This window comes from Myxocyprinus asiaticus, chromosome 35, assembly GCF_019703515.2.
Source record: "Myxocyprinus asiaticus isolate MX2 ecotype Aquarium Trade chromosome 35, UBuf_Myxa_2, whole genome shotgun sequence".
NCBI classification, from domain to species: domain Eukaryota; kingdom Metazoa; phylum Chordata; class Actinopteri; order Cypriniformes; family Catostomidae; genus Myxocyprinus; species Myxocyprinus asiaticus.
The window spans coordinates 12,099,182-12,126,027 of NC_059378.1; the positions used below are offsets into that span (position 1 = coordinate 12,099,182).

A 26,846-nucleotide genomic window follows, 5' to 3' on the forward strand; every position below is an offset into this window, starting at 1 on the left:
AGACTCTTGGCAGTCTGTAGGCATTCCCGTCTAATGCTGAGACTATGAGGATCATAGGGAACATTAGGGAACTACGTGAAAAAAATGCACTGGTATGTATTTCTTTACAGCTAATATTCTCTTGTTCAGAGGTCTTCAACCTTAATTAGACCCCTTAGAAGATAGAGAGATGGAGCAGGGACCACCTGTTATATATTGTATATATAAAATTAAATGTTGCATTTTAAGTCTGGCCTATAATAACATGCGCATAGTCCCATATTAATGTACTTATTTTGTTAGGATGCTTACATTGCAAAGCATTAATTCTCACATTGTAAAAGGCATTGCTATTGATGTACAAAATCAGTTTTACTAAACTTAAGTTGTGAAGATTGTAGACAGCCCCATGATTGTTGTTGTTGAAATTCACTGCACACTATTACCTTTAAAATTCTTATTTAATCTAATAAACTATGTTTTTTAGAAAACAAAATTCATATTTGATATTTGACCACTGTTTTATGACAGAAATGTTACAGTGAGAGTAATTTGTTTCAGGAGTTGGAGGGACAATGAAACATTAAGCTGAACTTTGATTGAAATTAATTTAATACTGTAATATTGTTTAATGCATATTTACTTTTTATTTTTTTTTACATAACTTTTTTTGAGATCAAACAATATTTGACAGACCCCCTGCAGAACCGCTGCAGAACTCCTAGGGGCCATGGACCACCTGTTTAAGACCCCTGCTCTTGTTTGTTGAATGATCCCACTTAAAAATCTAATACTGTACCTATCCATACAAATGTTGGTGCACTGATTTTTTTCATACATAGGAATACCAGATTGATCTCACAGTAAATCCGAAAACAGTAGGTTGTCTTTTCTTTGCTTAACGAAATTTGAAGCACTGCCCCCAGTGAACAAAGCAGGAAGTGTTGTTGAACATGAGCACATGTGAGCTCCATTTTCACAGTGAAATGCCCACAGAGGGGTGCTAAAAGCGAGTTGTAAACAAGCTGTTTTTAGCTGTGAAGGATGTAATACAGTGAAAAGGAATTGCATATTCGATTAATTCTACCCCCAAACCCCAACCTTAAACTTAATCGTCAGTGGAGTAATAATGTAATCATACTGGGAAAATGCAACCTATGGATCATGCTCATCAGTGATTATGCAAACGTGAAAACTTCCTGTGACAGGAGAAGGTAAACACATTTGAACTGATGCAAAAATGTCTGATGGGAGATGCCACTAGTCAGTAACTATGGGGGCGATTTTAGGCTAATAAAACATTCAGAAGCAACATGCCAGCTTCTAGTGTGAGCATGATGGGAATACAACTGAAAAAATAGAGGAGAGTGGAGATATCTTGTAACAATCTCCACGTTTAAGCGAGGCCACACCTTATGAAATATCAACAGATTCATAATTGTGACAATGTTTCTCTGTGTCACTGGGCTCTGCGATGCGCAAGACATTTGATGTGAGAAGATTTTGTTCTGAAGCAATCAAATGTAAACCCTGATGCATTTAGGTCACAGGATATAAACCCTGTAACCCGCCTACCCATATCGTGAGCCGTGGGTCTGGAAATCATGCGTGAAAGTGAAATGACTGGTGAGCGTGCTACAGTCCTTTTTTTGCATAACATGTTCTGCAGTCTGAGCTTGATGGCTTTCTCTTCATTTCCCTCAGACACACTGAACACCCACACACAAACTTTTGGTGCAATATCTGAACCTGGTCAAATTCTTTTGCTATTTAAATGGTTGCTAAAACATCTAAGAGCTAATTTGCTCAAGACATTGATATTCTGTATATTGATTTGGTAATAAAGCATATTCCTGGTAGATTTTCTGTACAGCTCCATTCCACATTCAATATCAAGGTTTTTCATATAGACAAAAAGGCAAAGTTCACAAGCTTTTTGTGATGAGGAGGAGGGCGGGTGACAGCCGCTTCTCCCCGGGAGGATCGGAGCGAGTCCTCTGACCCCTGGCGAATGGAACGCCCCGCCGCGTTTTGGCAGCCAGTAGGGAACTCCACCCCTGGCAGCAGCTCCACCGCTCCAGGCGGCTGGCAGCGAGCCCCACCTCATCTCGCGGATGGCGGCCGTTCCTCCGCATCCAGGCGGTTGGCAGCAACTCCTCCGTTCCCCGGCGGATGGCCGCGGCTGCTCCTTTGGGTGGATGGCAGTGGCGAGGACTCCACAACAGTGCATCCCTATTCCTTCCCGGGCTTCAGCACCAATGTAACACACGTTAAGGTTGGGAAAGGAGGAGACGGGAACCGGACAAACCATCAAAATAATGTTTAATGATAAATTTAAACATAAAGACAAAACATAAACACAAAAGCATACAGGGCAGCTGCCTGTAGCTCTCTCTCTCCTGAACTGCCACGTCGAGCTGCACTTATCCCTCTACTCGGCTGATTAGCCCGATTGGTGGCTGGGTGTGCGCAGTCACGGCCCGGTCCCACCCTCCTCCTTGTCACACTTTTATCTTAATCCTTTCCTGCATAAACTGGCAATACAGTCTGAAGTCCCCAAAACATTTCTTTGTATTCGGCAAAGAACATGTTGGCTACATGTCAATTTAGAGCAAAAAAGGGATTGGAAATTTCTTTTGCTGGGAAAAATAACATACCACAGCATCCTCCTTGCAAAAATGTGAAAAATGAGTGGCTTTCTGGGAGGCTGACAGGTAAGAGATTGGTATGTGGGCTACATAGCATGGATCAAAGAGAGTTTTTCTGCTCAATAATTCAGCAGCCGCGTGGAGCACCATGAACACACACCTAGAATATCCACCTTTCCTGATTCAGATGAATCATATTCTTTCAACGTTCACAGCTCTAGCCATCCCCATGACATATTCGTTTAAATATCCCTGAGGGAATTGAGGCAAGGTCCCTTGTATATCTAAAAGTCTTATGGGCCACCTGGGAGGACTTGTCATGTTTGCACCCCTGGCCCCCAAACTCTATCTTTAATTAATATATATATATATATATATATATATATATATATATATATATATATATATATATATATATATGTTACTTAATTGAATAAATAATGATGCATGGCCTGGTTAAGTCCCTTGGGCTTGATTGAGTCATTTGATTTGATAACTTATGACAAAAAGCATAAATAAATAAATAAATAAATAAATAATCCTTCTGCCACTGGTTAGTTGGGGAATATAACTAGCATGCAAAGTACAAGTCTATTTCTCAGATAATCTATTTCTCTGTAATATATACTGTTATATATTTATATTTGCATTAATTAATTAATTAATTAATTAATTTTTTTTACTTAAAAACTGTTTATTTAGATGTTACCAAATGAAGCACATTTTTAGGTTACCTGACCAAAAAAAAAAAAAAAAAAAAAAAAAAGAAATTCCTTCATATGGTAACATAAACAGTTTTTTTTCATTAACAATTAACTAGATTTATTCCAGTGAAAATATTATTTAACATGTTTAAATCAACCTGAATACATCAGAATTGTAAAATATGTTACCTCACAATGCTGTATCAATATTCTAATGACCAGTTTTTTACTGATACTGACGTACCTATGCTCAACACTACCTCTATGGCTCTATGAAGTACAACAGGAAGTTCAGCACTTGTTGCGCAAAGAGCCAAAGTTCAATGAAGAAGAGTGAAAAACAAGTGAGCAAAAGATTGCAATAGATCTGTTTTTAATCGCAATACACTAAACAGAAAGAATCACAATATTATTGTATCGCAACCCAGACATCTATATAATATTGTAATATTTTAATGTTGTATTTCTGACTCCCACCCCTTAAAATAGGGCCCCTTGAAAACAAACATGCAGGGAATCCTTAAAATACAACTTAATTCTTTATACATCAAAGACTTTATCCTTCATTAACTTTTCTCTGCATTGCTGTTTTGTTTTTCATTTTGCAAATCGGCATAATGAAACAAATGATGTTAGAATTCCAAATGTACTATAAATTTAAAGTTATTTGTAGTTATTAACATGCAAGACCAGTAATGTATGAAAATGCAAAAAGAGAGAGAAAACAAAAACAACATGCCAGCCTAAATAACCTTTTGTAGATCATTAAAATGCATGGCTGAAGCCCAAAAAGGATGTTTCTCTTCTATAGGCCTCTGTGGACTACAGCTCAAGCTCTTGATAGCCCTTTTTTTTTCTACCATCAGTAATGCCTTTTTTCTTGATTTTATAGTATTGCACTCTATGCTATTTACGACTTCTTACTGGCACTGTCTGCTCTTCCTGTGAGAACCACAGGCATTTACCCTGGTCATGAGAGTCAAGAGCTTTGTGAGACGGCTGATGAGCTGGACAATGGGTGCCGTCTGATGAGTGTACGGCCATGGCTCTGTTCTCTTACCCACAGGCTACCTTAAGCTTCCAAGAGGCTGTTTCGATAACTAAAGCACTCGTGAAAAAGTGGTCAGATACTTTCATTGCAGTGAAAATGATGGAATTTGTCCTTTAGTGCTGCTACTGTCAGGTGTGTAGCTGACATTAGGGTTTCATCAGTCTAGCATAGCCAGAATTTTTACTAAACATCATAAGGTCCAGTGTGCAGAGCAGCTTTTTCTGACCAAGTACCATCCACTTAATGTAAATTATCCGCGTTTCCACTATTGGGCCAGTGCAAGCCAGGGCTATCAACAGGTCAGATATGCTGCCCTGAGGCCGATGTCACACACCCGACCCAATTCAAAAGTAAAAGGGAAGTTCAAGCTAAGGTATCAGACCCTGGAGACTACCTAGCCCTTGCAATGAAAATAGTGGAGACAAAAGCTGGCATTTGTTTGCTTATTTTGTCTTTGCTTGGTGGAAAGCGAAACCTGACTCAGCGAAACTCAACCTTTGACATAGACCCCGCCTAAATCCCCAATTGGCCTTCTTTTGTCCCAAGTGTAATAGTCGGTCCAAAGGCACTTGGCCGTTGGCCCAGAGGAAGCCCCGAGGAGGCACGGTGAAGCACCGGAAGTGACAGTGGGGACGCAAATGGTCCTGGCACGCACTAGCATGCACCTCATTTGGCCCGTTAGCGGAAACGTGACTACTGTTCAATTTTTATGGTCCTTTACGTTTGTTGCTTGTCAGAATGTATGATATTATCCCAGTGAAATATTGGGTAAAAGCCAAGGCACACTGTGCGACATTATGTCAGACTGTACAATACATATTCCAGCCAGGACTTTGGTCACAATTGTCCTGATTAACACAGTTAACTGGGTGTTTTATTCCATCTAGTGTTTGTAGGAGCAGTCACACTGCATGACTGCGATGCAAAATTTCGGACACTGCTAGAACTTCGTCGCCAGCCAAGACTCATTGCAAAGACAACAAATTGTAATTGTGAATATGTCACACTAAGTGATCAAAGACTGACGATTTTGCCCAATGACGAGAAATCTTTTACAATTCCCAAAATTAGTTTCAGATGGCAAAATCGTGGCCAAAATCATACAGTGTGAACCCGGCTTTAGAGAGAAAGAAACCACATTACTGACATGTAAAATGACAAACAACAGTTTTTTAAGGGGCAGGTTTTTATTTTTTAAAATATGTTAATAAAAAAATATATATTTAAATAATGGAACTATAGATCGATCGATAGTGGATTTTGCCGATACAGAAAACTAAGTCGGTGGGAAAGGCTAATAACCGATGAATCGGCCGATAGTTTTTCAAATCGATTTATAGAATGTCATAAAAATAATTTACTATGGTGGGCAAAGACAAAGAGTAAAAAATGAATAAAATCCCAGATGCAGTTTATAGTTCAACCAAAATCCCAATAATAACCAGAAAAATATGAAGATTTGGTGAATAACGTAGGACTTTTAAGTAAAACACATCAGGGACTCTTATTTTGAAATAATTAAATTATGAAAAAACTTTCTGCAACTATCGGCATAGAATTTTTCCGTTAACCGATAGTTCCAATCAACAACTATCGGCACTGATTAATCGGTAAAATGATATACCACCTCAAATACAGTGATCAGAATTTCCCCCAATCCAAAAGTAATAAGTCCCGATTATTTCGCAGAATATACAGTTCTGCTCAAAAGCTGATATATTGAATATGTAGTAAATTTGCCCAAAGTGCCTCAAACAAAACTCTGAATATCTTTGAAAGATCTGATGGCAAATGAAGTTTGGCAAATCTAGCGACAATTTCATTCTCAAAAATGTTTGTTGTATTAACCCAGTACCTTTTAAAAGCAACTTTGTTTCCAGGTGTACTGATAAAAAACCCTGTGTGCCCTTACTTACTGATGATACGTAAAGTCAGTCAATCAGATTAAAGCTTTCAAGTAGTCAGAAGTACTTTCCAGTTGTGTCCAATTTGCATCATACGGTCAGCTGATGGACTCTGGGCGTTTTGTGCCATATGAGGATGAGATTAGGGTTTCATTTGTGATGGCCACAATGAGTCACTTATGTAACCTTAGCTGAGACATAGCAACTGTATCTAGAGTCCAGGAAGTAGGATTCAAAGTATTTAGAGTTCTTACAAAGTGGTTAACTACAAAGTGGCCTTCTATTCACCCATGTATTATGTGTGAATGTGTGTGTGTGTGTGTGTGTGTGTGTGTGTGTGTGTGTGTGCCTGTATGTGTGTCTATACGGAGGCTCTCTGATTACATATTGTGTTAGAGTGATCAATCTCAATAATTCAGCATACAAGCCCTCACTCGGCTATATTGAGCATAGGGCTGCTGTTAAGTTTCTTTGTCTTCTGCCCAATACTTCTTAGACACACGGATACCATTCACAAGGATGAATCATCTTCCTGCCAGCATGCTAAAGGATGAGCAATGCACCAAAAAAGAAAAAGTGAGAAGCCACTATAAAGGATTTATTGAGAAAAGAAAAGCTGTGGGAAAAGAGTGGCTGAAAAATTTCACTCTAACAGTTTGAAACTTATTGCTATGGCAGACCATTTAAGATGCTTTAAGAAAAAGTCATGCACATTTAGAAGATTAGTCACATCCTTGAAGGCCAAGGTTCAGAGCAATAAACTTTAGTCTACCTCTCTACATCATAAATATGTGACCAAACCCTGACACTTTAGACAAATTACTCCAAAGTATATCATTTTTAAAGATTTATTTTTTCTTCACCTTAAATTTGACAGCAGTCTACTTCTGTAAGTCTTATAACTCTAAGGATCATAACATCGTTTCTTATGTTTAACATCAAGGTGATACCCAACAAGCCATCTCACTCTTCTTAAGACATTCTGTCATGTTTTGATCTCGTGTGTTGTATCTCCTCAAAGCCCTGTCAGGATTGAAAGAGGTTCCGTCTCAATGATGGACTAATTCAAATGCTAAGATGAACCATTCATGCTGAGAGCAAATCAGAAAAGAAGAAGAGAGGAGAAAGAAAACAATTGTTTCATTTAATCAGGTTTGAGTTGCTGTACAGAACTGATTCCATTTAAAAAATAAAAATACTGGAACTGAAATAGTTTCATAACTTTCAATACTGCACTGTTAACGGTTCTTGAACATCTATATTAAGTCAATGTGGATGTAACACCATCCAAAAATAATCAGTGTTTCCTAAACCACTGAATCTACATTGCCATTACAAATGAAATTACAGTATGTTTTAGCTGAGATTTGAGCTACACTAAAAGCCTGGACAAGTTTATTTAACTTAACAATTCTATGGAAAGTACTGTTGTACTTTTAACCGTATAATTTTTGTGAAGTACAAAGTGCAACCTTTGCCTCCTAATGCACGAGCATCTTGCAAAGCAAACACAGCATGTGATATCTAGTCAGGGAGGCACATAGACCTCAACACTTGACACACAAACCACAGTAATGGTAATAATCAACAAATATCATTAAGTAAAAAGATTAGCTTTGAACATCACCACACAACCATTAACTAAAAGTAATGCCAAAAGAACAACAAAGTACAGATTAAATCTGCAAACAGCAAAAATAAGCCTATAACGCCAACCATAAAAATTTATTTATGCCACAATGCACGCTGGGAGCTGGCAAATCAGCAACATTGTGCAATATTAAATAGTTTGTTCAGACAACCTAGTTAAGCTACTCGGGACAACATTTAGGGTGATATTGTTTAACAAACGTGTTTAGATTCAAAGTAATTTACATTTCTTAGTATTGAAGATCTTGCGATAAATGATGTGAAGTTACCTAGCACCAAATGTAGTTGATTCAACATATTTTTCTTTGTTAAGAAACAAAGTTTGGCAACAGACTAAAACAAATTCAGATAAATTATTTGAACTAAAAAATTCCAGTAAAATGAGACAAATCATGAAAATCATCCACCTAACTCAAAACGCATAAGTAATGGAGGTAATATGTTCGGATATATGTTTATTTTACTCAATTTATTTAGGTTAAAGGGTTAATTCACCCAAAAATGAAAATCTTATCATGATTTACTTACCTTTCAGTCATACCAGATGTGTATGACTTTTCCTTCTTCAGCAGAACCGAAGCGAAGATTTTTATAAGCACATTTCAGCTCTGTTGTCTATACAATGAGAGTAAACAGGTGCCATCAGGCTGCTTGCTGTTTGATGGTCCAAAAGGCATATTTAGGCAGTATAAAAGCAATCCACATGACTCCAGTGGATCAGTTAATGTCTTCAGAAGCAAATTGATAGGTTTGTGTAAAAAATAAATAGAAATTAATTAAAATAAATATATAAAAATGTAACTTTAAAAAATCGCTTCCTGCCAGCAGTCGACGCATCACATTGCTGTCACGTGACATAAGAGCAATGGAACGTTCACGTGAGAAGCCGGAAGCGCGCTTTGTATACAACAGAGGAATGAACATCATGTGAGAGTTACTGTAGGTCATTTCAAACAGCAATCTGGCACTGGCCGGAAGCAACGATTTAAAGTTAAAAACATTTTAATTATCATTTGTTTCTTACACCAACCTATCTTGCATCAGAAGACATTAATTGATGTGGGTTACTTTTATGCTGCCTAATAATGCCCTTTGGACTGTCAAATAGCCAGCAGCCTGATGGCACCTGTTTACTTGCATTGTATGGACAAAAAAAGCTGAAATGTGCTTATAAAAATCTTTACTTTGATTCTGCTGAAGAAGGAAAATCATACACATCTGGGATGGCTTTAAGGTAAGTAAATCATGAGAGAATTTTCATTTTTGGGTGAGCTAACCCTTTAAAATCGCATCAGAGCACAGTGTAACTGTCTAACTTGAATGTGATAAAAGAGAAGAGAGACTGTCCACCGCAAAATATTACAGTGAAGAAATTGATAGAAAACACAATTTTCTGAGGAGAAAATAGTAAATATCCACTGATATTAAGGTCTTTATCAGGAGGCCTGATGAAGACCTGGAGGTCAAAACCTTGCAGCTGTTAAATTTTAAAGCAAACAAATATCAGTATACAGATATTTTTCCTGTTTATACAGATATTTTTCCTGTTTATACAGATATTTTTTCTCTAATTTCTTAATTGCACTGCTGCTGTATGCAACAACAAACATACACCATGCCCAATGAACCAAAATAATTGTAAATGGAATTGGAACCAGAATAATTAAATCCCACCCCTTATATAAGATTGGAAATGTTTACAAATATGTTAGTCACTACAACACATCCTGAAATCACATTAATATTGAAACTTACATTTGAGAATTTTTTTTTTTTTTTTTTTTGGTTCAAGAAGAAAATATGTATGGAAAAGAAAGTTATGAATGACCTGTGCAGAAAAAAAAAAAAAAAAAGAGTCATAACTGACATCTTTAAGATTTAGCTCCAAATGCTCAGGTTTAATATTTCTCAAGTGAGAGCAGATGACAAAATCAGTCAAATATTCTTATTCATAATCCCATTAGAAAGAGCCAAAACTGTCTGTTCCACACAGACTACTTTATTACGGATTCCAGCCTGAATTGGAGAGGAATATAGAGCATGGATGCATTTTGAAATATGGATTTTGTTCTTCCCTACTTTCCTCTCTTGTGAAGAGGAGTTCCATCTATATAAATGAGGAAGCAATGGAACATGAGGAGGTGATTTAACAAGACTGATATTGGAATTTAAACTGGCTCTTTTCTCTTTTAAACATTGCTGGCTGTAGAGTAGCTTTAAAGGTGATGTTTGTCATTGTAAACTCATGTGACTTGTATTTTTCTATTGATACAGTGTGTCATTTAATAAGAGGAGTGTCCGCATTCTACATGTAGGTATTGAAAAAACAAATCCCTGAAAACGATAATCCATAAAATGAAGGTATGTACAGCATGCGAAACAGTACGCTGATTATGCTCACAAGGGACACTATTCAGACTGAATACAGAACGTAATCATAGAGCAGACCGATATTAGGAGTTTATCTCAGATAGAATAGAGAGAAAGCCTGAAAGACAAGCCACATCGTCAGGGCTGCAGTCATGCGGATCTTTTGTCAACATGATCGATTTCTCTGTCTCCCCTGAAAGTTGTTTTTATTTTGAGACAGAGAGAAAGAGAGAGAGAAAGGGAGAGGGAGCGCCAGTGCAGAAGAGAAAATATCCATCTGAGTGAAAAGAGGAGAGGAATGGAGAAGGATGAAGAGAGACAGCCATCTGCACAGATACAGCCCAAATCAAATTGCATGAATTCACCACTGCATTCTCAGAGGAAGGCCAATAGGAGATGAAGAGTGGAGCATGCCAATAACCACATGATGTAGACAAATAAAAAATCATATCGGTCAGAAGATGGCACAGACCGGAAAAAAAGTGTGGAAGCCTGTTGCTTTTTGTGAGCTCATATTTACCTCTACTTCAAACATAGCAAATGGAAAATAACAATCTAAACATGTTATGAATAATTTGTCATATGAGTATGTCATATACACATGCTTTGAGAACCGATTGATGTTGAAACTGCAATAAGACGTACATTGCACAGTCATCTAGTTATGCGTCAAAGCCTTCTAGTAGAATTTCATAGATTGAAACTGCATTGTATTCACACACACATTCCGCAACCAAGCCCTTTTCAAGCTGTGCTGAAATGAGATAACTAGGAGGAAAATTAATATTAATGGGAGCTAAGAATGGAAAGAATTGAATCACAAATGCAATTACTGAATTAGCTTTGCAATTAAAAGAACTGGCTGCAGAATAGCTGGATACTCATGGAATTACGGGAGCTTTTCCACATACCAACAATGACATTAATTTCCCAAAGTCAGTATAATAGCAAATAGAGCCTTTATGTATTCCCTAGTACAGTTCTCCTGTATTCTCCCATCCATGAGTCTGTATGTTTCTCTGCCTCGACAAAAGCGAGAAGACCAGAGAGACAGTGGCACAGGCTAATGATTGCTTTCAGTCCAATCATGCTGTGTCTATTGAAAAGCACAATGGACAAATCCCCAGGTACAAGCTAAGAGGTGGGGCAGTGGCGTGGAGGGGATGGCGGGAGGGGGGGGGGGGGTCTTATTAAAGAGACAACGTCTACACGACTGCAGGAGAAGGGGAGATGGCATTGTGCTGGTTCTGCACTTTTCTACCGTGATAGTCGCAGCTATCCACCTCACCCATCTTTTCACTCTCGCTCCCTCTCTCTCTCTACCTCCCACACTTACAAACACAGACACACATAGCATGAAGAATGGATGCAGAGAGAAATGTCAGCCACACAGACGATGCAGGGAGGGATAAAGAATAAAAAAAGAGCCAGAGATGAAGATGAGAGAGGGAGTTAATAAGGGGGATGGAGCGAATCATGGCTATCATAATGATGTCACTGGTTAATGGGGTGTTGGTTTAGAGAGATAAGCCTCCAAATGGCTTCTAGTACCTCTTGGGTGAAATTTAGATGTTTTCGAGCCACAAAATAAAAAGTACTTTAGAAATAAACCCTCTGATAGCTAATCTAAGGTTATGTTTGGAAAGCAATGCCAGTTTATTAACTGAAAACTGTGCAGTATACACTATATGCTGCCTATTGTTTTATTTTAAATTGTAAGTGAAACAGTAGGCATTACTCCTCATTAAATGTTTCAACAGTAGTATGCCTCATTGTTGTCACATGACCTCATCACGGTACATGTTTAATAGAGCGTAACAGTTCAGTAAGTAAAAATCCCATTTATTTTTTGCAATTTTTAACGATAACCTATAAGCCTTTTAAGACAGACCTACCATGAACACAGAGGTTGTTAATCAATATATGCTTCTGCTAAAGCCATCAGTCCATGTTATTTCAACTTCATTTTTCAGAAACCCGTGAATCAAGAAAATAAACCCTCAGAGAATCTTGGCAACAAAGCACGCCAAACTAACGCTGTAGCAACTGCCCACTCCCAAGATACACTGTGAATAATGCAATCGAATCTTTCTACACTTTCAAACTACTTATACATTTGTAAATATCTGAATAGTTAAAAAAAAAAAGTTAAAATATATTGTTTCTATATTTATAATAAACAACTTAAATCAATAGTTTTATATTTTTTCATTGTTTTCAATCAGACTGCATCATTCGCAATGCTTCATGGGATTTAAGTTCATGCACTCATGAAAGACAGTAAATACCTTACACAGCCTTGTACCTTTGTCTTTTTGTCCGATCTTCAAATAGTTTTTTGCTTCAAATCAAAGTCAGTAATGTTACGATTTACCTTGGAGCTGGTTGATTTGGTTCATGGCTTGGAACTCTTTTATGAAGGATTACATAGAATCCCTATGAAATAAAATAAATGGAATATTTTCAGAACCCAGATGGCTGAAAAAGTGGGCAGGTACTGTTGTGGTCTTCAGCAAGTGGCGTCCAGTAATCATTTTATTCAATTTTGTGTAAAAATTTATTTCAGCATTTCGATCAAATAACGATTCAAGAGATGATGGTTGATATGCTTCAAGTTGATCCATTACACTGGAAATGGAAGATCAGGTCAAGAGCACTGAATTGAGGGATGAAGAAAATACCCACACTGTTCACAGAATACGTACTATATAATGTAGCAATAGTAGGAGTAACATGTTAGAATGCTACTTCAAGGCATCAAATAATGAATAAGCTACTTAGAATGTCAAAGACACAATTGTTTACTCACATAATTAACATGCTGTGTCAAAAACCTTTAACATGTAAAAACATATTTCACATGAATATGAGGATTGCGTGGGTGAGAAAGACTTGAGGGAGGTCAGCACTGAGCATTCAGCAGTAAAACTTTATCATGGGTTAAATGAACGCAATACCATCTTAGCTTAATAGAAAAGATCAGTCAAAAAAAAAAAAAAAAAAAAAACTCAAAGCTAACATTACATTACATACACCCACACACAAATGCTCACAGCTGCAAGCAGGGAGCTGCATTAAGCCATTTAATGCAGATTCTTGAAGCTGAAATCATGTGGGCCTGCATTCAAGGAAGTTGAGTACTCAGGGTGAGTGAACTTTCTAACACTTGGGATAAGTTTCACATTACAAGTGCTAGCCATCTTGCTTATTTAACGCCAGAGTTATTCAAGGCCAGTGTATGAAATAACAATCATTCAAACTCTCCACTCCAGTGAATATTTTACCCTCTGACCCATGCTTTTACTGTCTCTGATTAAGTTAGGTGGTAATAGAAGAGCCCCACCAGGACACTTACACTAGCTGTAATGTTATAGGCTATGTATGACTGCCAGCTTAGTCAAGGAGCATTCCATGAGATCTAATTATTCTTCCACCACACTGGATTTTGCTTGAGGTAGAGATGTATAATCACATAGCACGCTGCTTAGATTAGAACTTGATGTCTCCTTTGTGTGGGTGATTGCCTTCAGATATCTTGACTCCAGTCAAAACAGAATCAGAAGTCTTCCTTTGGTGTGCCTAAGGACTACTTGAGAAAACTACTTTATAGATATTACAGTTTCATTTTAAAAAAAGATTTTTTTTTTGTTAATGCATGATTTCCTGTAAAGCTGCTTTGAAACGATGTGTGTTGTGAAAAGCGCTATACAAATAAAAATGACGACTAGACTGTTTATGCATTATATATATATATATATACATACTGTTGTGCTCAAAAGTTTGCATACCCTTGGAGAATTGGTCATATATGTACCATTTTTAAAGAAAAAAATGAAATGACCCCTGTTCAAAAGTCTGCATACCCTTAGTTCTTAATACTGTGTATTGGCCCCTTTAGCATCAATGACAGTGTGCAGTCTATTGTAATAGTTGTCTATGAGGCCCCAAATTCTTGCAGGTGGTATAGCTGCCCATTCATCTTGGCAAAATGCCTCCAGGTCATGCAAAGTCTTTGGTTGTCTTGCATGAACCGCACGTTTGAGATCTCCCCAGAGTGGCTCAATGATATTAAGGTCAGGAGACTGTGATGGACACTTCAGAACCTTCACCTTTTTCTGCTGTAACCACTGGAGGGTCAACTTGGCCTTGTGCTTAGGGTCATTGTCATGCTGGAAAGTCCAAGAGCATCCCATGCGCAGCTTTTGTGCAGAAGAATGCAAATTGTCTGGCAGTATTTTCTGATAACATGCTGCATTCATCTTGCCATCAATTTTCACAAGGTTCTCCGTGCCTTTAGAGCTCACACACCCCCAAAACATCAGTGAGCCACCACCATGCTCCACATTGGGGATGGTATTCTTTTCACTATAGGCCTTGTTGACCCCTCTCCAAATATAGCGCTTATGGTTGTGACCATAAAGCTCTTTTTTGGTCTCGTCACTCCAAATTACAGTGTGCCAGAAGCTGTGAGGCGTGTCAAGGTGTTGTAGGGCATATTGTAACCGGGGTTTTTTGTGGCACTGGCGCAGTAAAGGCTTCTTTCTGGCAACTTGACCATGCAGCTAATTTTTGTTCAAGTATCATCGTATTGCGCTCCTTGAAACAACCACAGCAGCCTGTATTTCTCCTGAGGTTACCTGTGGGTTTTTCTTTGTATCCCGAACAATTCTTCTGGTAGTTGTAGCTGAAATCTTTCTTGGTTTGCCTCACCTTGGCTTGGTATCAAGAGATCCCCGAATTTTCCACTTCTTAATAAGTGATTGAACAGTACTGACTGGCATTTTCAAGGCTTTGGATATCTTTTTATATCCTTTTCCATCTTTATAAAGTTCCATTACCTAATTACACAGGTCTTTTGACAGTTCTTTTCTGTTCCCCATGGCTCAGTATCTAGCCTGCTCAGTGCATCCACATGAGAGCTAAATTCATTTGAATATTTATACACAGGCACTAATTGCAATTTAAAAAGCCACAGGTGTGGGAAATTAACCTTTAATTGCCATTTAAACTTGTGTGTGTCACCTTGTGTGTTTGTAACAAGGCCAAACATTCAAGGGTATGTAAACTTTTGATCAGGGCCATTTGGGTGATTTCAGTTATCATTATGATTTAAAAAGGAGCCAAACAACTATGTGACGATAAATGGCTTCATATAATCACTATCCATAAATAAAAGACAGTTTTTTTTTTTTTTTTGCATGATCAGTCATATTTTCAAAATCAATGCCAACGAAATATATATATACATATATATGTACACACACACACACACAGGGTTGGAGGGTTACTTTTGAAATGTATTCCACTACATTACAGAATACATGCTGTAAAATGTAATTTGTAACGTATTTCGTTAGATTACTCAAGGTCAGTAACAATCAAATTGATCTTGTTTTAAGGATTTTTAGATATTTTTACAGGAAAACAATACAAAAATTATTATCAAGAATACGATTTTTGCCCTAATATCAAAGGTCTTACTAGAAAAAAAGAAATTATGATCCAATGTGAATTTTCTTGATAAAAAAATTTGATCATGCCTGGTAACATGCATGTAAAATGGCTAGAAATAGCATTTTAGCTTAGCGTAAAGTTGACAATTTACACAAGGTTTATTTCTATTTCTTCTGCTCCAAACTTACTTCAAACTTACTTCTCTGTCTGCTCGAATGAATGTAACACATCATAATAAAGTGTTTCCCCACGTTCAAACGCTCTTTGTATCACATCATTTATATGTAAATATGTTTCCATCTGAAAGGACTAAATAATAAAATGCAAAGTAATCTCTTCAGTAATCAAAATACTTTTTGAATGTAACTGTATTCTAATTACGAATGATTTAAATTGTAACTATAGTGGAATACAATTACTTATATTTTGTATTTTAAATACGTAATCCCATTACATGTATTCCGTTACTCCCCAACCCTGTATATATATATATATATATATATATATATATATTTATCACAGGTCTGTTGAATGCTTGATTCTGATTGGTTGACAGACGTTCTAAAGTGTGCAATTATTTTTCAAGTAAACACACGGCTATGAAGTAGTTCCAGGTCTTGACTGCATAACGGTTCCATATCACTTCACCAAATTATTTAAGTTATTTCAAAGAGCCCTACAGGCTACCACAACAAAATAACCAATTAAAACAAAGACATTGGTTAAGTACATCGGATAAGAATGACAAAAAAAATTCTATAATATCCTAAATCTATTTCTATTTCCATTGAAAAGTGTCCTTGGGCTCCCTGTCTTTCTCTCTTATCTCTGGGCGTTTTCACACCTAGTTCATTTGAGCACTCCAAGTGCCTTCAGAGCGGTATAACGTGTATATGTGAACAACCCAAGTGGTCTCAGACCCCCCTAAAAGGACCCAAAAGTGTACCGAACTCGGTTCGTTTGTGGGTCCTTTTGTGGTTGGATTGATTTGTGTGATGTGAAAGTGTAGAGGTACCAGTCCACTTTGCATTATGACATAAGTACCTCATGGCTTGCCATACATAGCTGCATTACATACTTCATATTCCAGTCACAATTTACTGTCCATATATGGGAATTTTTAGCAAATATAGATATACCATGATTACCACGACGTGTTTTTGTGTCTCATATTCTGTTCTTGTATTATTTGAGCACCTAAAATGAACGGACCGGCCACATTCAGAGAAGAGCAGCGCATTAAGATGAACCGTTTTAAAGTGCTCTAATGGGCGTACTGTCTACAGAGGTTTGCGCCAAACTTGAAAATAAAAGTGAGGATTTTTATAGTTTCACTTTAATTTTATTTGCGCAATGGCAAATGTTTTTGGCTCACACACAATGTAAATGACATGCAGGAGGAGACGCTTGCTTGCTCCATTACTCTTGAGATGATAGATAAAGAAACATATTTGAAATGCACATAGAATTTCAAAAGTTTTCCTTCATACGAAATAAGGGCTTGTTGGTATGATCGGAGAGCCTTAACATAACATGAGAAAGTGAAGAATTTAGGACAGAAATACAGTATACATTATTACTATTGCAAAATGTAATATAATTGTATAAACATATCAACTATTGTTTTTAATGTAATTCTATCCCTGAGCGATCATTTTTCATGAAAAATTTAATAAAATTAAAGCCTTAAAAGTAATCATACATTTTATTAAATGATTTCAAATTAAACATTATAAAACATCATAAATTACTACTTAAGGTGTAGGCCTATCTTTAGTAAGCATTTGCAAACATTCCTTTTGGAAATAGAGTAGAACAGAAGAACAGGGAGCCCTGCAAAAGATGGCATGGCCCCCCTCCGAGCTCCCCCACTGAACATCGAGTCAGTCTGGGATTACGTGAAAAGACAGAAGTAACTGAGACGATCTGTGGCGAACTTTCCAAGAAGCTTAGAACAACCAAAATGTCCAGATGTACCTAGGAGAATTGGTTGTGTTTTGAAGGAAAAGGTGGTTACACCAAATATTGATTTAGCTTTTTTTATGTTTACTGGACTCTGTATGATGTTAATTGATACATGAAAACTATTTACAGCATTATTTTTGAAGAAATCCTCACCATGCAACATTTTTCACAAGTGCCAATATATATATATATATATATATATATATATATATATATATATATATATATATATATATATATATACAGGTGCATCTCAGTAAATTAGAATGTTGTGGAAAAGTTAATTTATTTCAGTAATTCAACTCAAATTGTGAAACTCGTGTATTAAATAAATTCAATGCACACAGACTGAAGTAGTTTAAGTCTTCGACGTGTCAAGAAATTTGGCTACAGTTGTCGTATTCCTCTTGTTAAGCCACTCCTGAACCACAGACAACGTCAGAGGCGTCTTACCTGGGCTAAGGAGAAGAAGAACTGGACTTTGCCCAGTGTTCCAAAGTCCTCTTTTCAGATGAGAGCAAGTTTTGTATTTCATTTGGAAACCAAGGTCCTAGAGTCTGGAGGAAGGGTGGAGAAGCTCATAGCCCAAGTTGCTTGAAGTCCAGTGTTAAGTTTCCACAGTCTGTGATGATTTGGGGTGCAATGTCATCTGCTGGTGTTGGTCCATTGTGTTTTTTGAAAACCAAAGTCACTGCACCCGTTTACCAAGAAATTTTGGAGCACTTCATGCTTCCTTCTGCTGACCAGCTTTTTAAAGATGCTGATTTCATTTTCCAGCAGGATTTGGCACCTGCCCACACTGCCAAAAGCACCAAAAGTTGGTTAAATGACCATGGTGTTGGTGTGCTTGACTGGCCAGCAAACTCACCAGACCTGAACCCCATAGAGAATCTATGGGGTATTGTCAAGAGGAAAATGAGAAACAAGAGACCAAAAAATGCAGATGAGCTGAAGGCCACTGTCAAATAAACCTTGGCTTCCATACCACCTCAGCAGTGCCACAAACTGATCACCTCCATGCCACGCCAAATTGAGGCAGTAATTAAAGCAAAAGGAGCCCCTACCAAGTATTGAGTACATATACAGTCAATGAACATACTTTCCAGAAGGCCAACAATTCACTAAAAATGTTTTTTTTATTGGTCTTATGATGTATTCTAATTTTTTGAGATAGTGAATTGGTGGGTTTTTGTTAAATGTGAGCCAAAATCATCACAATTAAAAGAACCAAAGACTTAAACTACTTCAGTCTGTGTGCATTGCATTTATTTAATACATGGGTTTCACAATTTGAGTTGAATTACTGAAATAAATGAACTTTTCCACGACATTCTAATTTATTGAGATGCACCTGTGTATATATATATATATATATATATATATATATATATATATATATATATATTCAATTTGCCTGTCCACACTAAATGTGAACCTGCTGTTCAAAGTGACACAATCCACCATTCAGAACATATTTAATTTATTATACAGCAATGTGAAGAAGAATTTTGGAGATATCGTTCATCATGTCACGCCTGGTTTGGACATGATGTTACACTCAACAACATCTTTACATTATTTATTGGACTTTTGCCACTATACCATTTTTCAACATCCCAAAAACAAGCAGGTTAGCGAAATATTGCAAACATTACCATGTTTTATATTGAAAAATATCCTTTTATCCCAGGTTAAAGTATAATTCAGTACCATTGTCAGGCGGTAGCAGCCATTAGCGGCATTAGCGCACATACCCCTTTGCAGTTTGTTTTGTAAATCATCCATGCGATGACAAAGCCCCAGCACTGCTTGCTTAATAATAGGACACAGAGAATGTGAACACTGGAGCTGGCCAGGTGCACCATGGCTCCCTATCTCCCCTCGGAGCTAATGGACCAATATGAGATAATGGAAATTGATTCGAGCTAGTCAGTAAATTAAGAATTCACTACTTTTATTTTGTGTGTATTCATTGGAGGAGATGTGTTGTTTATTGGAATTCGAATTTCATAGGTAATTGGGGATGAAGAAAATGTAAACAAGAATAAATGAATCTTTGGTTTTATTAATGTCAGTGGAACTCAGTATTGTCTTTTGGTGTGCTACAGTACTTGATAAGGCTGTAGGCAGAGAGACTGACGACTGTTTAAGATAGGTAATTAGCCTCTATATGTAAACTGTTGACAGTACTTCCGCAGTTCTAAAAATATTTTAGCTTTTCCAGTAACAAGCTACTACTTCCAACACGTAGAGGCAAAATTAAATTCCCTCTCCTAATGTCCTCTCTCTCAAATGAAGTGTTAGAAAGTATGAAACATGTTGGTAAAAAAATTATAATAAATACATAAATAAATAAATAAATAAATAATAATAATAATAATAATAATAATAATAATAAAACAATCCACAATTCTTCTTGGTATTTTACGTATTCTTAATGCGTATTCTCAAATGCTTTTCACTACGTTATATAAATTGTTGTCTTTACTGGTTGTTTAGATCAGTGTTACTATCAGAAATAATTAATAATTATTTCTTTAGTTATTAATTAATATTTAAATGAATTAATTGAATCTAACTCATCAAAACCTCATATGGGGCTCCAGTAAATGTAGTGCACTACGTTTAGGAGCGTGTTTGGTTATTAGCAATAATTAATAATTATCAAAGACAATTATTAATTATTAAAATCAATAGAACATTGATGAGAATCAATGTTAGCTTTTCCTAATCCTTTAAATCAACAATTATCAAAGATAATTGTTAATTGTTAACATCGATGAAACATTAATTAAAATTAACACTAGCTTATTGATCATTCAAATTCAACAATCATCAAAGATAATTATCAATTATCAAAAATCAATAGAATATTAATAAGGATTAACATTGACGGGGCACCACCCTGGAATCAGGGACTAATAACCAGATAGTATAACAGTCTCAATATTAGATTGTTTTCTTAGGAAAATCGACATCCGAAGAATATCGATTTTCGGGAAAAAAAAAATATGAATGAAGGCTTGAATCCGAGCACTGACATCCCGTCAGCATGACACAGGCATATGCAAAACAAACCAAAACACTTCTCTTTGTAATATAAACAAAGTTTATTTATGCAGTAATATCAATTAACAATTAATACAATGCAGTCAATAAACTTCCGGCTTACAACTACAAACTAAACAGTGATATGATTAGATATGGAAATCAAAGTAATCCTATAACACATGAGGGTGTGTGTGTGTGTGTGTGAGAGCGAGTGTGTGTGTGTGTGTGTGTGTGTGTGTGTGTGTGTGTGTGTGTAAGGAGGGATGCACACAAAATAGCGGACGTGACTCTCGTGGAGAGTATGTCACGCGAGACTTCCGGCCAGGGAATATGGCCGCGAATGTGGGCGGAGAGAAACCAGTCAATGGCATCTACCAGTTACCGCGTGTATCCGCTTGTACGATAGCTTAGGGACAAAGCTGAGCTTTAGCACAAAGCTATCTACGAGCCAAAAATGTGTGCCAGAATGTTTGTCAGGGGTCACACGCGCGTGCGTATGTGTGGTTAGTACGAGAGACACAGAATTAAGTGACGGCCCCAAAGCCGATTTTGCGATCGTGGGAGAGAAAGCAGCTGTTAGTTTATCACTCAGAGACGCGGTGGACGGCTCGTAAACAGTCCTGCGTTCTTTGATTCTTTAATGGATAAACTCAGTTTGCCGGTCTCACCCGCGATGGCGAAAATGCACAACAGTCCAATTTGGTTGGACCACAATACAGCAAATCAAATTCGTGATAATTAATACCCTGAGTATTAATAATGAGCGGACATGGCGGTCCGTAAATTGTACAAGCAAAAACCTTGAAACACAAGAATAACACACTATAATATTCTATCTCTGCCCAGACGTAAACCTCTTACTTGAATCGCATGAGGATGCAGAATGTGTGTTCATCCGTCCTTTAACTCAGACTCGGTTCCTCGAGGCTCGGGTGATGACGGGAGGCCGTTTCCTCGCTCTGTTGGCGGGCGAACGGCTGCTGATTCTCGGCGGGCTGGTGGAGAAATCAGAAATGTCGACTTGATTGAAGATGGAAGAGAAATCTTTAATCTCTTCACTTCTGCAGGCAAACGGATGAAGATGCGGATTGCTCGGCGGTCTCCTTCGGATCCGTTAGAGTGTTCGGCTGAACACAGAGTAATCCCAACTTGTCCAGCGAGATGGAGATTGTATGGCCACAGTTTCAAGTCGGACGTTACTTCCTTGTGCCACGAGGTTGCACCTGAGAGCAGCGATGAGCTATGTCTATACACGGCGAACAAAGTTGCTGGAAGCAAATCCCGGAAGCATTACAGAGGTATTTCTACTCCTGATGATGTCATGGTTGAGGGACATTCTGTTGTGTGCCTCATCCAATAGGAGTTGAGAGTTCGATCCTTTAGTGAGCAAGGCTTCATGGGATTTGTAGTCTGTTTTGGACTCCCTTTGTTTGATTTTGGTGCGATTTTTATCAGTAAGATTTACGACTTGGTATGTGGGTGCTGAGTTAGGTTTTACGACTGTGTTAGGCCTGCCTTTGTCTTCTATCTGAATACATGAGGCCCAACATATATATAATTTATATATAAATATAATAATATAAATAAATAATTTAATGTCCTCATAAACTCCCTCACGACCACTTGTACCTCTCCGAATACACCCATGGATTACCGCAAACTCCTTTCACCAATGTGCGCATACACACACATGGACAGCACTTTAAACCACCCATATGGAAAGATTAAAAAAGCTGTAAAAAGCATATCTATATACCGTATATACTGTATATACTGTGTATATATAGAGTGCAAAGACGCGCCCCTGGCGCTGAATTGTCCTAATCGGCCGGGAGGGGGATAAAGACAAGCCTGGGGCACCAGTTCGAGAGAGAGAGAGAGAGACACACACGGCTGCTGTGTGTGTGTATTTATGGTTAAGTTAATTTATGTCATTAAAGTTATGTTGACTGTTCTGCCAGTTCCCGCCTCCTCCTTGCCCATCCTGTGAACCATTACATTGGTGCCAAAATCCAGGAAGGAGGAGGGAGGCGCTGTCGTGGAGTCCTCGCCGTTGCCGTCCGCCAAGGAATGGAGGAGTCGCTGCTGGCCGCCTGGAGTCAGAGGAACCGCTGCCATCCGCCAGGAAGGAGCCGTTACCATCCCCGGAGGTTGGAGTACTCGCTGCCTTCCGCAAGGGGAGGAGTGGCTGTCGTCTGCCAGAGGGCAGAGGAGTGGCTGATGACTTGGTGATGGCTTGTCCGGGGACCGACACGTGAGTTTTTCTCTCTCTCTCTCCTCTCTCTGTCTCTCGCCCTCGTTCTTTCCCTCTCCCCTCTCCCTCCCCTCATCTCTCCCAGGGCTCCAGAGGGGCGGGGAAGACCTGCCGGCAGAAGGACGGCTGGAAGGGCAACACCATCCCTCCAGGAAGGGAGTTGAGGGGAGTATGTCATGGCGGAGGTTCCCCCGGCTTGAATCGGGCGGTGGAGGAGTGTGACGAGGAGGAGGGCGTGGCCAAGCCATGAGGATGCACTCCCGGCGCAGATTTGTCCTAATCATCTGGGAGGGGGATAAAAAACGAGCCGGGGGTGCCAGTTAGAGAGAGAGAGAGACACACGCGGCTTTGTGTCTGTGCGTTTATGTTGTTTAACTTTATGTCATTAAAGTATATATATATATATATATATATATATATATATATATATGTACACAATATACAACAGCTTCAATGTAATTAGCACATGTAAAGTGAAATGCTGAAAAAAGACCAATATATAGTTTTCCATAAATACTATAGTACAAAATGGCACATTGTGTCTTGTAATAGCTGCAGCAGGTAATCCCTTATTGCCTGAAAATGGCCAACAAGAGTAAATCCTTACAAAACATTCCAGCACCACACCCACAGACCAAGGTCTCTAAAGCCAAACATTTAAGGCTAGCGGTGAGAAGGGTTATCAAACCTCTACTCAAATGGATTCCATGCTTTTCACAGCTTTTGTAATCTTTCCATTTGGGTGGTTTAAAGTGCTGTCTATGTGTGTGTATGTGCGCATTGGTGGAAGGAGATTGTGGTAATCCATGGGTGTAATCGGAGAGGTGCAAGTGGTCGTGAGGGAGGTTATGAGGATGCGGAGGGCAGACTTGAGTCTGAAGGACAGATAACACCAACCTAAGCTTGTAGAACCCCACTGGAGCAGAGGCACCTTAACCTAGCATAAAGGTGTGTGTGTGTGTGTGTTTCTGCCATAAAATATTTTCTATACCGGTTTTTCCAACACCTCATCATAAGAGCACAGCTTCACCAAACTTTGCAGTACCCACTGACATACTAACTGTGTTACTGCGCTGTTTATATGGCTGGATGGTATGATGGTATATTCCGTAGAAATTTGCTATGTCCCATTCTACCACATTTGCTATTTTTGCGTTGCTATCAGTGGGCATTATTAAAGGAATAATCCGGGTTCAGTACAAGTTAAGCTCAATCGACAGAATTTGCGGCATAATGTTGATTAATACAAAAATTAATGGACTCGTCCATCCTTTTCTTTAAAGGGATAGTTCCCTCAAAAATGACATCATTTACTCACCCTCATGCCATCCCACATATGTGTGACTTTCTTTCTTCTGCAGAACACAAACAAATATATTTACACAGAATATTTCAGATCTGTACATTCATACAATGCTAGTGAATCATGGCCAGACCTTTTTAAGCTCAGAAAAACACATAAAGGTGGCATAAAAGTAAAAGTTTTGAATGTGGCTCATCCAATCAGAATTTGGAGTCTGAACTATCTGTTTTATACTGTTAGTTTCATTGCTTTAAGTCTTTCGTTAAGCTATTTTTGCACTGATGCCAAACTTATCATTAATTAAAATTTTCTTAAGGTTTGCGTTTATCAAGTTCCAAATAAAAAGAAGAAATATTAAAATGTGTAGGGAAGTACCATTCATTTGTAAAGCATTTAATTCCCTGTATTATCCAAAGGAAACATTATATTAATATTGAATAATTAACTTAAAATTACTAAACTTTTTCTCATAGTCCCCAACCCTACCAACTAATACAGCAATTAATGAAATAATTTCCCATAGTTACATCAAATTAAGTAGTTAGCCCTATAGATGTGATACAATCTCATCTCATGCTGGAGAAACTTGAGGAGAGGATTTGTAGAAGCATTAGATGGATGAAAGATGTTAATACCCAGTGCCAATCTCCCTCCAAGCCCCTTCGTCATCAACCCTTGAGTCAGAGAGGAAGCACAAGTCCTCTTCTTCCCTTATAAGGGCTCTCAACAGCAGACGCAGAAGAGCAGTCTGAATGAAGGCTCTTGAAAATGTTCACCTGTGATACTGTGCTTTTTAACCTCTTATGTTTCCCTGAGGTTCAAGAGACTGGAACCTGTGAGGAAAGCTGTCTTTCAGAAGTGCACATCTGAGATGAGGCCTAAAAGCTTCTGTGAGGGGACTCGAGAGAAGGTTGTTCTTTTATGTCTCAGAGTGACACAGTGAAACTTAAGTTGTGTGGAACTGTCTGTTTTGAAAGACACAGCTCGCCAAGATCTTTTCATTTGTAGCTGAAAGTGATTTCTGTTTCATTAATAAGTAAGCAGCATCTGTCAAAATCTTCCATATGATCATCAAGAGATGAACATGTCAACCAATGCAGAAGAAGTAAAGGTTGTATGTGTTTAATAAAAAAATAAACTTGACAAACATTCCCTGCTTTGGATAGCAAGTAAGCTGTGTGCCATAACTGTTACTGACCCTGACGAGAACTTGAGGGAAGGGTCCTCGTGAGTTTTCAGGCACGTTGATTGGTGGAATGACCCAGTCTCGCTTTTGTCGTCGCAGACCATTGGTAGAGCCTCGCTGGTGTTGTCGTGAAAACATAATGAGTAGAGGATTTTGATAGTGGTTGTGGGAGGACACGCCATATGAACCATCTTCAGCAATCTGTGGAGAAAAGAGATGTACACTCCATATGAAATAGATTTCCACGTTAAGTAAAAAAAAAAATAAAAAAAATAATAAAAATAAAAAAAACATTAAGCAAATTGTTTGGTGATAAAATGAAAGCATCAAAGAATTGAAGCTTTAACTATAAATAAAACCATGACAACTCATTGGAAAGAAAAATCACAAATGATTTTTTAATTTTTCAATTGTTTCTCATAAAGAGTAGATTATATGGAGAGCAAATGGTGAATTGTCCTTCTCTTATCCATCTTTAGTCATTCACTTTCATTACAACTTTATTTTTTCATACAATGAAAGTGAAAGTCATACTGTCATGTTTATGTGTTTTGTTCATGTTTTTTCATGTCTTTTATTTTCAAGTTTAGTTCCTGTTCCTGTCATGTCATGTGATTTCCTGTTCCCTCATGTGATCTTGTCACATGTTTCCCCTGTTCATGTGTCATGTGTTCATTGTTTGATTACTATGCTATCAGTTCTAGTTTGTCACTGGCTTAAGTTTATTAGTCTTGTTATATTGTTTATAGTTCTGTCTGTTCATTGGTTGCCTTGTTACCCATGTCTTTGTATTTAAGCCCTCATATTTGCCATTGTCTCTCGTCAGGTATTGTTAATGTAACTTTGTTGGTTTGGTTTGTTTTGGTTTGGTTTGGTCTGGTCTGGTCTGTTTTGGTTTGGTCTGGTTTGGTTTGGTCTGGTCTGGTCTGGTCTGGTTTGGTTTGGTCTGGTCAAGTCTTTTGGATTCCACAATTGTAAATTAAACTGCACTTGGGTTCATCACTCCTACATCATTGTCTCTTCGTCTGCCTGTTGATAGCAATGTTACAGAATACCTGACCGTCAACCATGAACCCAGCGGTCCGACTACTGCGCCTACGTCATGGAAATCGATCCCTGGAGGAATATGTGGGGGGCTTCTGCTCTCTGGCCAGCGAGGTGGACTTTAATGAGGTCGCCCTCAAAGACTGTTTCTGTTTTGGATTAACTGAGCCAATTTCCTCCTGGTGGTCGCAGTTCCCTCAGCCTCGCTCAGTATATCGACCTTGCCCTGCAGATCACTGGTTCTACGTTCACTGTGGGGGAGGCAGATGCTGAGCGGGAGTCC

The 26,846-nt window shown here is 38.1% G+C and overlaps 1 protein-coding gene across 2 annotated transcripts in view; it reads right to left on the reverse strand.

Annotated features, from left to right (window-relative positions):
- Positions 1 to 26,846, reverse strand: part of cdh4 (cadherin 4, type 1, R-cadherin (retinal)) — a 332,586-nt gene that overhangs the window by 66,819 nt on the left and 238,921 nt on the right. For both annotated transcript variants that reach the window (XM_051672704.1, XM_051672705.1), the window contains one exon: positions 25,532 to 25,720. In XM_051672704.1, coding sequence (XP_051528664.1) covers positions 25,532 to 25,720 — 189 coding nt within the window. The remainder of the gene's footprint in view (positions 1 to 25,531; positions 25,721 to 26,846) is intronic.